Source organism: Daphnia carinata, chromosome 3, assembly GCF_022539665.2.
Source record: "Daphnia carinata strain CSIRO-1 chromosome 3, CSIRO_AGI_Dcar_HiC_V3, whole genome shotgun sequence".
Lineage (NCBI taxonomy): Eukaryota > Metazoa > Arthropoda > Branchiopoda > Diplostraca > Daphniidae > Daphnia > Daphnia carinata.
The window spans coordinates 2,054,435-2,069,592 of NC_081333.1; the positions used below are offsets into that span (position 1 = coordinate 2,054,435).

Sequence of the window (15,158 nt, forward strand, 5' to 3'; positions counted from 1 at the left end):
TTTCCTTTCGGACAAGGCCAAACAATAATTCAATTTTTTTTTTTTTTTTTTGTTTGCGTTTTCCCGAGTTCGAAAAGTTGGGGAGGGGAATGATGTGGGCCGCATCGGCTGAACATTTCGTTTGTGCGATATTTCGTGAAACGATTGGTGATTCAGGTGTCATCGAGTTTTAGAATGAGACCTTTCCTACATTGAGCTACATAAACGAGAGGGGGGGAAGCAACAAGAAAAAAGAAAAAAAACAAAAAAACTTCTTGTTGCTGCTGTTGTTGTTGGCCGTTGTTGTTGTGGTTTCTTCGTTCGGCTATTTTCCGAGTCGCAGCGGATGCTCTTTGCGGCCGCGTAGCGGTGAACGAATCGGCGTCGAGATGGCGCTTGTGCTCCTACCGTGCGATTTGCCCACCTGGCCGACGCTCCAGCGACACCTGAACACGCTGAAACAGGAAGCTCGAACGGGCGGGCAGCTCAAAGAGTGCATGCTCAAGATCTACAATTTATGCAAGTAAAACTTGACCCCTTCTCCTCTTTTTTTTTTTCGTTTTTTTTTCTCATGTTTGACATATTTCGCTATATTTCGCATTGTCACCATAACATCCGCCTTGACTTTGAAGGGGAAAGGGGATTTTCAAAATGTATTTTTATTTTTTTTGTTAGTGTCCAGCTGTTGGTCCAGTCCGTTCTTGTTTACTGACCATAATTGTCAAAAGTGGATAGAGGTGTCCCGGATATGGTTGTAGGCCAATTTACACGCAGCCCCTCACCGCAGACGCATAATGTACAGCGCACAATATATCCAAAGCATTAAACACAAATTCCGGGTTTATTTCTTATTTTTTATTTTTTTTTATTATTTTTTTTTTTTTGAATTGGTGCTTCTTATATGTCGACTAGGTTCAATGAACTAGAAACGTGTAGAGCCCTCCGCAGTAGCGAAATGATCCAATCATTTTCTCTTCTTCCATCGCGCTTTAATGGAGCACCGCGCCTGCACGCATATCATTAAAAACAAAATCAGTATGGGTCAATTTAGATTGCGGGTCGTAATGAGAATGGGACGGCAGCCGGAAGATGTAACGTCACATGAAAAGAACAACAACAAGAACAATAAGAAATGATGATTTTCTTTTCATTCTATTTTGTTTTTTTTTGTTTTTTTGTGTGCTAGAGTTTAAAAAATAGAATGACTATTACATAACACGAGTTTCAAATAAAAGTGCGCCCTCAAATCAACGAGAGGTCTTTTATCCTTTCTGTGTTTTTGAAATAAAAATATTTGCCAGTCTAATGAAGTAAAAAAAAAAAAATAACATATAAATAAGTAAATAAAAATAAGGGGAAAAAGAACAAATCAACTGGCGACAGTTCGATGGTCGTCATAAATCCAAAGCGACTGTTGACGTTCGAAATCATTCGATCTTAAATTCCCTGCCGGGTGCGGCATAGCGCGATCAAATCACCTCTCTCTTTCTCTCTCTTATTTTTTTTTTTTTCCAACAAGATCGAAACTGTCGATTGGAAATGGATGAAACCGTAAGGTCCATCCTCATTCCTGTTTTTTTTTTTTTTTGTTTTGTTTTTTTTTTTTGTCTTGTTTCGGTTGATGTTGTTTCGCTCTTGGCTATTGGCGATGCTTCGATTAAAAAGACGAAGCAAAGGCCAAGACATTTTTCTTTGGGCTTCTTTTAATGTTTATAGATGCGCCATCATAAATATGAATCTCTTTTTCTCTCTTTCTTTGGAAGAAGAAAAAAAAAAAGGAGAGAGAGAGAAAGATAGAGCCGATTTTCATTGCTTTTCATCATCACCTTTTGGTCTGTTGTTGTTGTGTACTTGGCACGTTATCCGTTCGGCTCGCATCAGACAACGTTCAGCGATACCGAAGATATAGTGAGATACTACATATTCAGTATTTATTTCTCTCCTTCTTTTCGATATGTATTCGAGACATCATTTGGGACTATTTCCCCGCACTCTCGAACAAAAACAAACTCAAAGAAGAAAAAAAAAAAAAAAAAAGTTCCATATAAGGTCGGGGTGTTGGACGTTCTGTTGCATTATATAGATGTATTTGGTGTTGGCCCTATGGTCGAGTGTGCGCTTCACGAGAAGACGAGTGGTCGCAATTTTTTTTGTTTGGTGATGCTTTTGCTCCAGCAGGAGCCCAGCAACAAGACGGCGCAACACACACACACACTGTTACACAACGCGTTTTTACCTGTGTGTGTGTGTGTGCTGTATATAGAAAGTAATAGATGGCGGACGAAGTGACGTCGAAGTAACGTGTCGAGCACTTGTTGTTCGAACTCGAAAAGGGCCAAACGACTTGAACGAGAGCAGTAGGAAAACGTATAGAGTGAGAAGTCCTGTGTAAACCAGTCGTGAAACAATTGGAGGGGAAACAACACAGAACAACACAAAGCCAAATAAACAAGAAGGGGGGGGGGGGGAAGAGAAAAAAACAAAACAAGAAGTTGAGAGAGACAGAGAGACGTGCCCGGAATGCTACCAACAGTTCAGCAGTTTGGAGCACGCAGAAAAAGAAGAAGAAGAAAAAAAAAATAAATCCAACTTCTTAACGCGCTTTTATATGCCAGCCATCAGTTACGTGCTCACGTTCGCTCATAAATTCGATCTTTTTTTGTGCTAAAAAAAAAACAAACAAAAAAAACAAATGTACTATCGATATCAGAAAATATGAACAGCCAAACACAAAACAAGGTCTACGAGAGCAACGTGTATATAGCTGGCTTTCATATTATATGTCTACCAATATATATACAGTAGGCTATATACATACAAATAGTTTTGTTGTTTATTTTTTTGTTTTTTCACGAAATTCTATTCAAAACTGCAAATCTCTTTCGTCTATTGTTCAATTCTTCTTTTTTAGCTGCTCGTTGTCTGGCTCAGAAGGGGAGTCAATTGATTCGAATGGGCTCTGGCGTGTTATGACGGGTGGAGTTTTGGAAGGACACACAACAAAAAAGAACCGGAATGTTTCGCTTGTCTTTCTTTTTTTTTTTTTGTGGGGCTCATTAGCTAACAAATCGCGACCAGCCGACCGACTAGAAAGAAAAAAAAAAGAAACAAACCAACACTATATTATATGTATACTTTTATACATGCGTAATGCTTTGGGTTTTTTTTTTTTGTGTGTGAAAAGACATCGGACGGTCAACGCCCATCTGGTAAATGTCGGTTTTTTGCGTCATAAATTCAAAGTCGGGAGTGTAACAGAAGCGCACAGAAAACATCTCGCGGCCGTTTTTTTTTGTGTGTGTGTGTGTGTTGCCATCCTTGCGAAGTCCTACAATCGCACACCCAAAGGATAGTTCTTATTTTTTTTTTTTAAATTTATTTTTTTTGCTATTCCAAGAGAGAGAAAAAAAAAAAACGAAAATGAAATGAAAACATTTTTTTTTTTTTTTTTTTTCTTTCAAGGTCCAAAGTCCATATGTGAATCTTTGAGTGAGGGGCCAGTTTTTGTTGGTCTAGTGTAAATAAAAACCGAGTATCAAATGCTCTGGCTGGCGTTGTGCTTTCAACAGCCCGATTTTTCATTTCTTGCACTCAAGTCCCGGCGCAAATAAAATAACAAAATTTCGCGCAAAAGCTTCAAAAAAAAAATTCAAATAAAACGTTTTTTTCTTTTTCTGCACACACAAAAGGAAACGCAGAAGCTCTCCTTTATACGTCCACTCATTTTTTTTTTTTTTTTTTTCTTTCGCTATTCTCGTCTCTCTTTCTTTTCGTTGAATTCTTATTTCTCCGAAACGTCATAAAAGAATACTACACGCATAATCGTAACAATAAATAAACACACACACACACACACACCAAATGCTGTTTTTGAAATAGAAAAAAAAAAAAACTTAAAAAAGGAACATTTTTTGTGTATGTTGAAAGAAAATCATTTGCTCATGTAGATTGCACCGACAACAACAACAAAAAAAAAAAAAAAACACGATCCCGCACGGTCGGCTCGCCGACCAGCAAGGCGGGGCAAATAATGGCGTCGTTGTTGTCAGGACGGCGTTACGCGTATAGTTCTAGATGCATCATAATGAGCATACCTGAGCAGAAACGACAATGAGACGCTGTTTGCAGCTCACTAAAACGTATACATGTATTGCTGTATATGTAAAAAGAGTCGCCATGTTTCTGGTTTTGTATTTGTTATGGAAGAAAAGAAAGAGAAGAGAGGGCAAACACAAACATATGAAAAGAGGAACGAAGAAAACAAAAAAAACAAAAAAAAAAAAGAGACTCGTTGATTGATTGTGCGTCTGAATTGGTCTGCAACTCGATCTGAATGATAATGACCACCCAACGCGTCAAGGCGAAAGGCAACACACACAAAACAGTTAGCTAAATAATCTAACAAAAGCTTCGTGTTTCTTTGCATTATTTTTTTTCCTTTACGAATAGCCGTCATTTGATCTTTTGTCGAAGTCTTTTCTGTTTTACTGTGCGTATACGACTGTTGCACGGAGTTGCACGAAAACCAAAATGCCTTTAATGTCATTTTTTTTTTTTTTTGTTTGAAAAAACAAACATCGCCTTTTTTTTGTTTTTTTTTTGTTTACCTACTGAATTACGACGCAAAGTGTATCTCAAAGATGAATCGATTTATTGCAGTACAAGTTTGGAGCCTGATGAAGAGCCTCTGGGCGACCAGCGAGTCTTTGACGTCCTTTGCGCTGAGGTGGTCGACACCTGGTTGAGCGACGAGGAGCGCCAGGACCTGTTCGACACCCAACTGCCCACCATGGTCGACTACGCCCTACAACTCAAGAGCCTGAAGCCGCTGCGCGGTCTTCACTTTAGCCTCCAACAGCAAAGTACGCAGTTTTCCTTTTCTTTTCTTTTTTTCAGAGACTTGTTTTTTTTCTTTTGTGAATCATTTTGAGCCATCATGGTGGTTGATCATTTCTTGTTGCCATTCTTAATCGACTACAAGCCATCGGATTGGATGATTTTGTGCCGCCTCATTTGGGAGTGTTCGGCTCAAGCGTCAGAGAGAACCTAAACAGACATAACAGAGAAACCATCGAGAGACATAGAGTTTTGAATAGGCACACATAAAAAAGGAAAGAATAAAAAGATGCTTTTTTTCAAAGAAAAAAAAAAAAAAAAAAAAAAAAAAAAAAAGGATAGTTAAACTTCTATTTCGGCCGAACCCGTTCATTATGTAAAAAAGCCGAACCCCTTTACCTTGTTGATTAAGGCAAAAGCCGTGCGGATAACCCGCAAACCTGTCGGATGATGGAACCGAGTTCATTCATCACACACACACATGGACTTAATTTTTGAAAAAAAAAAAAAAAATGGAAACACACATCACGACAGACACACGCACTCCAACAGCAGCTGTGCCTACCCACTCGGAAAAATGTAAAAGCTTTTGTTTTTAAGCTGCTGCTGATTCTTTCGTGATTTCTGCCTTACTGTACATATTCCCCTTCTCTTTCAACAACAAAATTCTTTATTAGGTCTTCTTCTTCTTTATTTTTATTTTTATTTTTTTTAAGACATTCTGTTACCCCTGTTTTCCATACGATCGATCGTATCACCAAACAACGACAACAAACCAGAAAAAAAACAAAACAAACAAAACAAAACCAGAAAAGAGAACGGAACGAGCCTCGATTCTTTACCGTTTACGGTAACAGTTGAATGAAATGAAAGATATACAAGATTTTGCTGAAAAAAAAAAAAAAAAACCCCTTGGCAAAAGTTAAACCGACTGGAACGAAAATCGAACACACACACACACACACACACACAAAACAAAGACAAGCGAAATGGAATCGTAATATTTCAACTTGCAAGTCCCGTATTATTATTATGCATATGATGGTGGCATCCAGCCGACTTCGTGTCGCCTATAATCCTAACCATCAACTCGTGTCAAAAAAAAAAAAAAAGTCCTTTTTTTTTTATTATTAATTCCTGGATTTTTTTTTTGAATTTCATTTTGGAGTTCAATAATAAAAAAAAAAAAAAAAAAAAAAAAAAAAAAGAAAAGGCAAAAGAAGAGACAAGATAAAGACGAACTGCCAGCCGAGTGAATTGCGGACGGCCATGAAAGGTGTCGACCCCCAAACGGACCACGACCGGCTTCCCCTTCTGCACAATAACCCAGCGAGAGACGTTATCTTAATCGAAATAAAAACGATCGGATCGCTGGCGCTGGCGCTGCGTGAGACGCGATTTCGTATTCAAGAAAAATTTCTTTTCTTTTTTCTTTTTTTTTTTTTTTTTTGCGCTCATAGCCGGCCTTGTTGCAGATCATCTCGCAACTGAGACAAGTAGATTGGCTTGATGCTGGACAAATGTTTCTTTTTTTTTTTTTTTTTTTTTTTCCTTACCTGACGTGGCATTAAAAACAGCTTTGCAAAACGATTCTTATTGGCTCAGAGAAGGGGCTGCGTGCGCAATCACCTTTCGGCCAAAAAGGAGATTTTTCTTCTTCTTCGCCCATAACCGCCCCTTCCGTTCTGGAACGAAACAGCTGGGTAAAAGTAAAAAGAAAGACGAACTCCTCCCCCACTTGCCAAAAAAAAAAATGATGAAAGAAAATAAACTTGGACGCGCTTCCATATAAGGCCAGCTACTAACCAATCGGCCAATGAACTGTACATCATCCTAGACCTATAAGCTGATCTAACCTGATGTGTTTTTTTTTTTTTTTTTTTTTTTTTTTTTCGGTTAGTGGCTCGTTTTGTTTTCGGCTTTTTTTTTTTTTTTTTTTTGCCCGTCTCTTTTCAGTTTTGTCCGTCCCTCCTTTTTCTTCGTCACGTTCTACCAGCGCACACAGAGTAGCCTACGTCGGTGGTGCGTGTGTGTGTTGTGTACGTTGCGTGTTGTTGGCTTTCTTTTGAACGAATGCGTCGTGAGTAGCAAAAATATTTTGTGTGTCGGAACATTCAGTCCAACTGGATGTTGCGCAAACGGACTTGCCGGCCAAGATGAAAATGCCGCGTTATTGTACCGGCCTATATTTGGCAATGACGGCATGAAACGATCATTTCGATCCGGTTTCTTCTTTCATGTATTATATTTTTTTTATTATTATTATTATTATTCCTCTTTTTCGAACTCTTAGTCGCCTTCCTTTCAATGTACTTTGTTCCATGCCGTTGTTGCTGTAAAGCGTTTACAATACCAAAGGTTATGGAGAACGAATTTGAAGAGAAAAAAAACCAAAAAAAAAAACTAAAATGACTCATAATCGAATTATTTAAGCAGCACAAAAGAGGATTCGCCTTACAGACTCTCGCTTGTCTTCGGTCGTCATCACGTTAACGTAGACGCACGCGTCTATTTGAATACATGATTTTCAAAAAAAAAGAAAAAAGAAAAAAGAAAATGAGAATGATTTTTCATCGTTGGGGTGGGTCTTGTTCTTTACTGATCGATGACTTCCGATAGCATTATATATCGTCCGCGCCTCTATTGGAATTGCTAATCAGGACGTGCGCATGCGTGAATAATCATCGCCGTGAAAGCAACAGGTGCGCCCGCTGAATGTTTGTCTTCTTCATTACCACCAGACTCGCGCGATGAAGCTCATTTTTTTTTTTTTTTTGAATATACATCCTATTCATTCGCCATCATCTCATGAAGTCGTTTCATCCTCTTGTAAATGAAACAGAAAAACAAAACATTGTACGCTATTTTTCAATGAGCCGGTCGTTACCCCCCAATCATTTAATCGCACTCCTTTTTTTTTTCAATTCTTTTTCTTTTGAATTTCTCTCTTATTTTCGTCAACCATCAAAAGTCACTGGCACAAGTTTTTTAATCTTCCTCCTTTTTCGGGCCCGTCCGGCAAGGCAACGTTTTCTCCCTGCGCCCGTCTATATATTTGCGCTTGACGACAATAACACACCATGGTGTCGTTTAGTGTCTCTTCTCCAAAATGGCAGAAGACGTCCTTCGACGTTTGATTTTTTTTTTTTTATCGGCTGGAAAAAAAATAAATAAATGGCCGCACAAGAAAAAATCTGGCCGTCTTTTTTTTTTTTTTTTTTTCAGTCCGCGTAATAGCATCGTTGATGTTTGTTGTTTTTATTATTTCTGTGGCCACTTTCTCCTATAGAATAGCGGCGGGCAGCCACTCGGCAGCTTTTTTTTTTTTTTTTTGCGCTAATGGCTCGCGATGTTTCTCTTATACGTAAAGGTCATAGCATATTTCGGGAGGAGTAGCCGCTCGTACGTACTCACGAACAGAACCTCACACAGAAAGAAAAAAAAAAAAAAAATAAGAAGGTGTGTAGGAAATAGGGAAAAAGCCAAAGCCACAACTTATTTTGAATTTTACGAGTCGTCAATATAAAAATAAAGAAAGAAAGAACAGCAAAATAAAAAAAAAAAAAAATGGGACGATGGCGACAACAACAACAAGCGGCGACGTAATTCTTGAGTGAATCCAAATGGCTGCCGACGACCACCCAATCGCTCGTCGATAAAAAAAAACAAACCCAAAATGCGTTTTTTCTTTTTATTTTTCTTGTTTTCTATAGAAAAAAAATAAATAAAATACAATAATGGCAGAAAATAGATTTTTATCTGTTATATGTGCTTGTTGCGCCAGCGTGGGGTGTGAATAATCCATTTCGTTTCTCATTCACTGTTTCGCAATTGATTGGAATGCACTTTGGGGTTTTTCTCTCTCCGGCCATTTCTTTCTACCAAGTGCAATTCAACGAAATTGCCAATTCGCCAGCCTAACATTTTTCTTTTTTTTCTTTTTCTTGCTTTTGAATAAGAAGCCAAACCACTTTTGCATGCATTGCAATAACAGTTGATATTTTTTTTTTTGTTGTTCCTTAAGCGCTAGTCGTCAAAGTTTGCGGTAGCGGCGCTCGCGCACGTTTGACTCTTTTTTTTTCCATTCGTCGATCCATCATCAACTTGTTACGACTCACGCGTTTATGTTGCGTACCATTTTATTTTTTTCTCTCGTTTGAATTTTTCAAACGTCATTTCCGTTTTTTTTTTTTTAGGGGGGAGGGGAAAGGGGGGGTGGTTCTTTTTTTTTTTTTTTTTCCCTTTTTCGTCTGTTTTTTTTTTTTTTTGGATACGTGTAATTCTCGGCGATGACGAGTTGTACTGTGTTGTAACATTGGCCGCATTTGCATATAATTTCTCTTGCAAAAAAAAAAAATAAAATAAAATCCTATAGCCAATGATTACGGCGGCATGGCGGAGCGGGAGCCGCTTTTATTCCGCCCTCGCACTCCGCCCCCCTCCTACGTTTTAGGATTTTTTTTTTTTTTTTTTTTTTTTTTTTTTGGCTTTTAATTATTATTATTCGGTTGTCTCATCTTCATCGACCGGAATGTCTAATTCTTTTTTTTTTTTTTGTGGGGGGAGGAGTGGGGGATAATTGACGTCAGGTAATGGATCCCCTTCGTATCTTTTGAAAGATGCGCTTTTCTTTTAACGTTCCATCGTTTTTTTTTTTTTTTTTGTTTCACGTCTTTTTTCCTTGTGTGGGAGGACATTTTTTGTTTTTAAACATCCAGCGGGAAGATTTTTGAAATAAGAAGGGATCGAATTTCGCGCGTAAAAGAAAAAGAAAAAAAAAAAAAAAAACGAGCAGAGGGGGCGGGGGGTTTTTTGTGTGTGGATGTTTTCAAAAATTCCGAGACAGTCGGACTATCCGTTTTCAATCAGCGGGAATTTCTTCTCACGCTGATTGCACAGCTGCAGCTGGCGAGATAGACTTAACGATCGATCGTAAATACATCCACCAGTCGTCGTACGTGCTAGAGGTGTGTACCCTCTCTCTCTCTCTATCTCTCTGTGCTGCATTCGAAAAAGGGAATTTTCCATCAGCCAAAACGAGAGAAGAAGTCGACAATGAAGAAGAGACGAATATATATCTAAGGAGAAATAATAATAATAACAAACTTGAAAGAAGAGGAAAAAAAAAAAAAGAAAAGAAAGAAAGAGAAAAAGTTAAACAAGTACACGCAACAATATCTCAGGTCCGAGATTGCACGCAAGTTATTACACGTAAAGCAGTACTCCAATAAACGTATAAAGATAAAACGAAAAATAAAACACGATGTACTTAAAAACGACTCGTCCTTCATGTTTCTTACGTACTACGTCCAACTGATATAAGTTGCCAGTTTTTTTGTTTTTTTTTTCCGTTCTGTCTCGATATAAAACATCATCAACTTCATCAACCAGTAAAAAAACAAGAAATAAGAACACACAGAAATTTCATTGTTCTTTATTTCTCTTCGAAGGGCTATATCCTACATATGATTTTTGCGTAACGGGGCGATGACTATTAGTCACGCAGACGCGAATTTTCTCCCTCCCATTTTTTTTTTTTTTTTTTTTTTTTTTTTTTTTTGTCGATGTATTCTTTTTATCAAGACTCTGTACATGGTTGTAGACTCTCTCTCTCTCTCTCTCTCTCTTGTGTAAAGTTTTCATGTGTTGCTATGTGTGTGTGTGTGTGTGTGTGTGTTGGCGTTGGTTGCAGCTCTGAGGGCCACCACTCTGGGGCCCCCTTTCTCAATCGAAACCACCGCCCACCCCGAAGTCTCTTAGCTGCTGTTAGGGAGAAGAAAGAAACGGTTTGGTGGGGCCACTAACATCAATTGAAGAAGACGAAGAAGAAGAAGAAGAAAAAAAAAAAAAAAAATGATAATAGTCCGTGTGTGCATGCAATATATACACAAGATACACGTAGATATAGCCTTCAGTATGCATGATGAAAAAAAAAAAAAAAAAAAAAAAAAGGGGGTCATTGGAAACATTGAAATGAATTTGAAACATGAACGAGAAAAGAAGATGGAAGAAGAAGAAAGGGACCACCTCTACTGGGGAGTGTTGTAATGAGAAATGCCTAAGCTCACGGATGCCAGCCAACGCACGCACACGCTACCGTAAGGCAACAAAAACATCAAAAAAAAAAAAAAAGAACAACAAAAAAAAACAAAAAAAAAAAAGGGATCTTCTTGTATTATCTAAAACAATGACACCATCTTTGTGTTTAAGGTTACGAATAGTTGTGGGTACGCGCAGTTCCCTGTGTCCTGTTCAATTGTTCTTGGTCTTTTTAGTTATAGAGCCATTCTTTTATTCAATATAAGACGACCTGAACGAACACAAACAAAAAACCCCCCCCAAAAAAAAAAAAATTTTTAGAAAAATAAAGAAAAGGGGGTTCCGGCAAACCGAGCGACCACCTGGAATGCAAAAAGGATTGCACAATTGGAAGAACAAAGACAATACACACACACACACAAAAACAAAAGCTAAAGAAAAAGCTTGTGAAACTGGTTAGCCAAAATAAAAACTAGGGTGGCCAGGCGATGCGTCATCGGCCGGTCCAGCCAAGAGGTGTCCTACCCCCTTTCGCTCACTTTAGCGATGAAAAGATGAAAACCAGACGGTTACGCTTGTTCCCCTTCGTGTGTTGACGCGGCGTGATTGTCCAGACGGGGCGACGGTCACAATCACCAGAAAACGAAACAAACCAAATTTTTTTTTTTTTTTTTTTTTTTTTTTTTTTCCCCCATTTTTTTTTTTCAATGTCGATGTAGTCTGACAAAACATTGGGCGACCAACTGGCGCATTAAAATGACCCAATTTTCTTTTGCTCTTTTATTCACGACGCGCTTCGTGCACGTCCACATTTCATATGCGCGCACGAAGAAAATGTCGAACTGGCCGAGGCATTTGCCGGACATGTTGGCGCGCTCACGATGCAACGCCGCTTTTGATTATGTATTTCGGTAGGAAGGGTAGGACCCGAAAGAAAAAATTGACACGAAAAAAAAAAAACGAAAAAAAAAAAAAGTTTGTCTACCTTTGTGGGACGTGGGGTACGCGAGTCGTTTGACGCATTTTTGAAATAATAACGAAGGACGTCAGGAAAGAAAAAAAAAAAGGGGAAAAGAAAAAGCGAAACAAGTAAGACGTGAAACAAGAACGAGAAATGACAAGAAGTTGAAGGTCCGTTTTTTTTTTTTTTTTTTTTGGTTAGAAACGAAAGAAGTCGGGAGAACCAAAAGTGACGAATGACGTTGACGATCACATCGACGACAGTTTGGAACCAGGAGAGATCAGCTGGAAAAAAAAAAATAAAAGCTTGCAATCGAAAAACCCTCACGAAGAAAAAAAAAAAAACAAAAAAACAAAAAAAATTTAATGTCCGCATTTGGTAAGGAAGGGGTAGTACCCCGACTGCTGGGCACACACAATTTTTTTTTTTTTTTTTTCTTTTTGGTTTTTTTTTTTTATAGGACACGAAAGTTCGTCTTTTTCCTTCCCGTTTGCGGGAACGCAGCAAACCCAAACCGAGGGAATTTATGGCGTGGAGCTTTGCTCTCTCTCTCTCTCTCCCTTTCTTGCTCACCAGCTCTTTTTTTTTTTTTTTTTTTTTTTTTATTATTTCTTCTTCTTCAATTTGTTATTTAGTTTTTTTTTTTTTTTTTTCTTCCTCTTTTTTTTTTCTTCTTTCGGATGCCCTTATAAGAGACACGCCAGAGAGCGCGCTAGTGTCTATACCTCCTTCTTTCCTTTTTCTTATTTTCATTCGAAAAGAGTTTTCCCCATTTTTTTTATTTATTTTTTTTTTTTTTCTCTTTTTTAAAGCAGTACGGCCACGAAAAAAAAGAGATCAGTCGACACTGTTCCATCGTCCCGGACGGTCGTGTTCGAATTTCTTTGTTGTTGTTGTTTGTTGTTCGCCGAGTTGTTTCACGTTGCACGGTGTTTCGGTGTATGCAGCGCATCCTTGGGATTAATTAATTGGCGCAGTTCTTTAAACTTTTGTTAGCGACTCATTCGATTTAGCAAATCGAAATAAAAAAAAAAAGAAAAGACAAATCAAAATCAAACGGTGAAAAAAAAAAAAAAAAAGAATTTATTGATTGGTTGATTTTCGCAGGCGATCGAGTGGAGATTGATAGGCGTTTTGCGGCCTCGCTGGTGGCCCACGCCTTCTTCTCCACTTTCCCGCGGCGGACGGTCAAGACCCACCCGACGCTGCAGGATTTCAACTTTGCCGGCCACTTTTTCCAACACCTGCACAGGTGAGTTTCGTATATTATCAACCCCCCCCCCCCCCCAATTCGATTTGTGTCTTTTTTTTTTTCAAGTGAAAAAAATTTTTACATGAGTCCCGCGGGCACAAGAGACAAGCCCCAGCTTCGCTTAAAGTACTAGACGGGACATTCTATTCCCGAAAAACGTGCGACGAAAAAGCTCAATGATGTGTTACACAAGTTTATAACAATCGTCCTCGCAAAAAAAAAGAGGATGAAAAAAAAAAAAAAAACAAGACTCCCGCAGAACTGAAAAAAAAAAAAATTAAAGAGCATCTGATGATGAGTGAACGGGTTGGTTATTTCTTTTTGTGAACAGCAGAAGGGGGGGGGGGGGTATGTAATGCCTTGCATAACTCGTTGTCTGGCGATGATGAATAGCTCTTTTTGGGTGCATGTGTGACGCTCTAATCTTTGTGGGACTTATTTTATTTTATTTTATTTTTTTCTTCGTCCGTCTGGCCACCAAAACACACACACACACACGAAAGGGAAAAGAGGGCAGCTATAAATGGGTGTCTGAAAAGAAAATTACCCGGCCATGTAATCGGCCTTGTTTTTTTTTTCTTTTTTCTCCTCTGAATTCTTTAGATTGTAAATAAAAAAAAGTTTCATTTATCTCCTCTAACAACGAGAACGGCGTTAAACAAAATAACTTCAAAGTGTTCCGTGATTTATGATTGCCGGCCAAAACGAAAAAGAAAAAGAAAAAAAAAAAAAAAAAAGGCAATCAAGTTTTTTGAAGCACAAAGAAAAACAAAATGGATACTGTGTATATCACGACGACCTCGATATAATCTGCAATCAATACTGTTCCTTGTTGTTGTAACTCACAAAGGTCAGGACACAAACAAAAAAAAAACAAAAAAAATAATTCTCGTAAAAGAAAAGGGTCGGGAAAAATTAGTCGTGTGTTTATTTTGTTTTCATTGCCAACTGCGCGGGATGCAAATTGTATAATGGAAACATTCCTTTTTTTTTTTTTTTTTTTTCATTGTTTTGTTTTAACAGTGTCTTTTTTCTTTTTTTTCTTTCTTTTCTTTGTCTTTGTGTGTTATCTAGGCGATCGCAGCGAGCTAAGCTGCGCTCCGTCTTGCACTACTTCCAGCGACTGAGCGAACGTCCGCCCGAGGGACACGTGACCTTTGCTAGGCAGGTAAGAAAAAATACCAACCACATAAAAATTCCTTTTCCAGACCATTTTTATATCTCTCCTCTTTTGATTTTCACAATCTTATCGTGTAGAGAGAAAAAGAAAAAAAGATTTTATTCTTTTTTTTTTTTTTTGTTTTTAGTTTCTTCGGCCGGTTTTTTTTTTGGAAGGAATAGTATTCACATTTCGTATTGTTTATTCATGATGATGAAGCAAATATGGTATCGATCACTCTTCACGTTATATACGTTCTCTGTTCTTTTTTTTTCTTTTTTTTTTTACACGTCTGCCTCTTTTCAAGAAGTTCTCGTGAATGTGAAAGACATACATTTACTCAGCGTACACAACGTAGATCGTCTTTATGGTGAGAGATAGAGAGGACCGAAGATGTAGGTGCTACAGCAAGAAGGCAGCTTTCATTATAGGAGAAACGAAACACGAGAAAGAGAGAGAGAGAGAAAGAGAGAGAGACCCGGGCCATGTCAACTGGTTTTGCCCGTTGTCCATAGATGGTGCATTTATCTAGCCAATGATGCCATCCCTGATCGCAATCCCGGATCTCTCTTTCTCGCGAGCGTCCCTCTTTCTTTCTTTTCTGTATAAATAACACACACATACTGTGCATACGCACGGTCACTATACAGCCCTTTAAAAAGAGATTTGTTTTTTTTTTATAAAAAAAGAATATCTTTTAAAATATATATTTAAAAAAAAAAAGGGCCTATCTATCACACTGTAGAGTTCTGTGTGTGTGTGTGTGTATACTTATTTAGGGCTATCATAGCTGTAGGTGGATAGAGCCCCGCCGTCTATAATGATAGAGGTGTCCCTTTAGCATGTAATTCTCGTTTTAGCCTTATCACACAGAAGTACAGCTCTGGACGTGGACATCATTTGAAACAAGCCCCTCGAGCTATAGACGTCTA

The 15,158-nt window shown here is 38.3% G+C and overlaps 2 protein-coding genes across 4 annotated transcripts in view; both read left to right on the forward strand.

Moving 5' to 3' along the window:
- LOC130693707 (uncharacterized) overlaps positions 1-14,669 on the forward strand; it is a 29,299-nt gene extending 14,630 nt beyond the window's left edge. The window contains exon 7 of the mRNA XM_057516895.2: positions 14,658-14,669. The gene's annotated coding sequence lies outside the window, so the exon portion shown is untranslated. The remainder of the gene's footprint in view (positions 1-14,657) is intronic.
- LOC130693764 (uncharacterized) overlaps positions 1-15,158 on the forward strand; it is a 26,091-nt gene continuing 10,933 nt past the window's right edge. The window contains exons 1-4 of one of the 3 annotated variants that reach the window (XM_059494680.1): positions 1-502; positions 4,639-4,841; positions 12,923-13,067; positions 14,142-14,235. In XM_059494680.1, the coding sequence (XP_059350663.1) occupies positions 369-502; positions 4,639-4,841; positions 12,923-13,067; positions 14,142-14,235 (576 nt within the window). In that variant the 5' untranslated portion in view covers positions 1-368. Of the gene's footprint in view, positions 503-4,638; positions 4,842-12,683; positions 13,068-14,141; positions 14,236-15,158 lie in introns of those variants that run through there. The other 2 variants (XM_059494679.1, XM_059494681.1) reach the window with 2 other exon arrangements.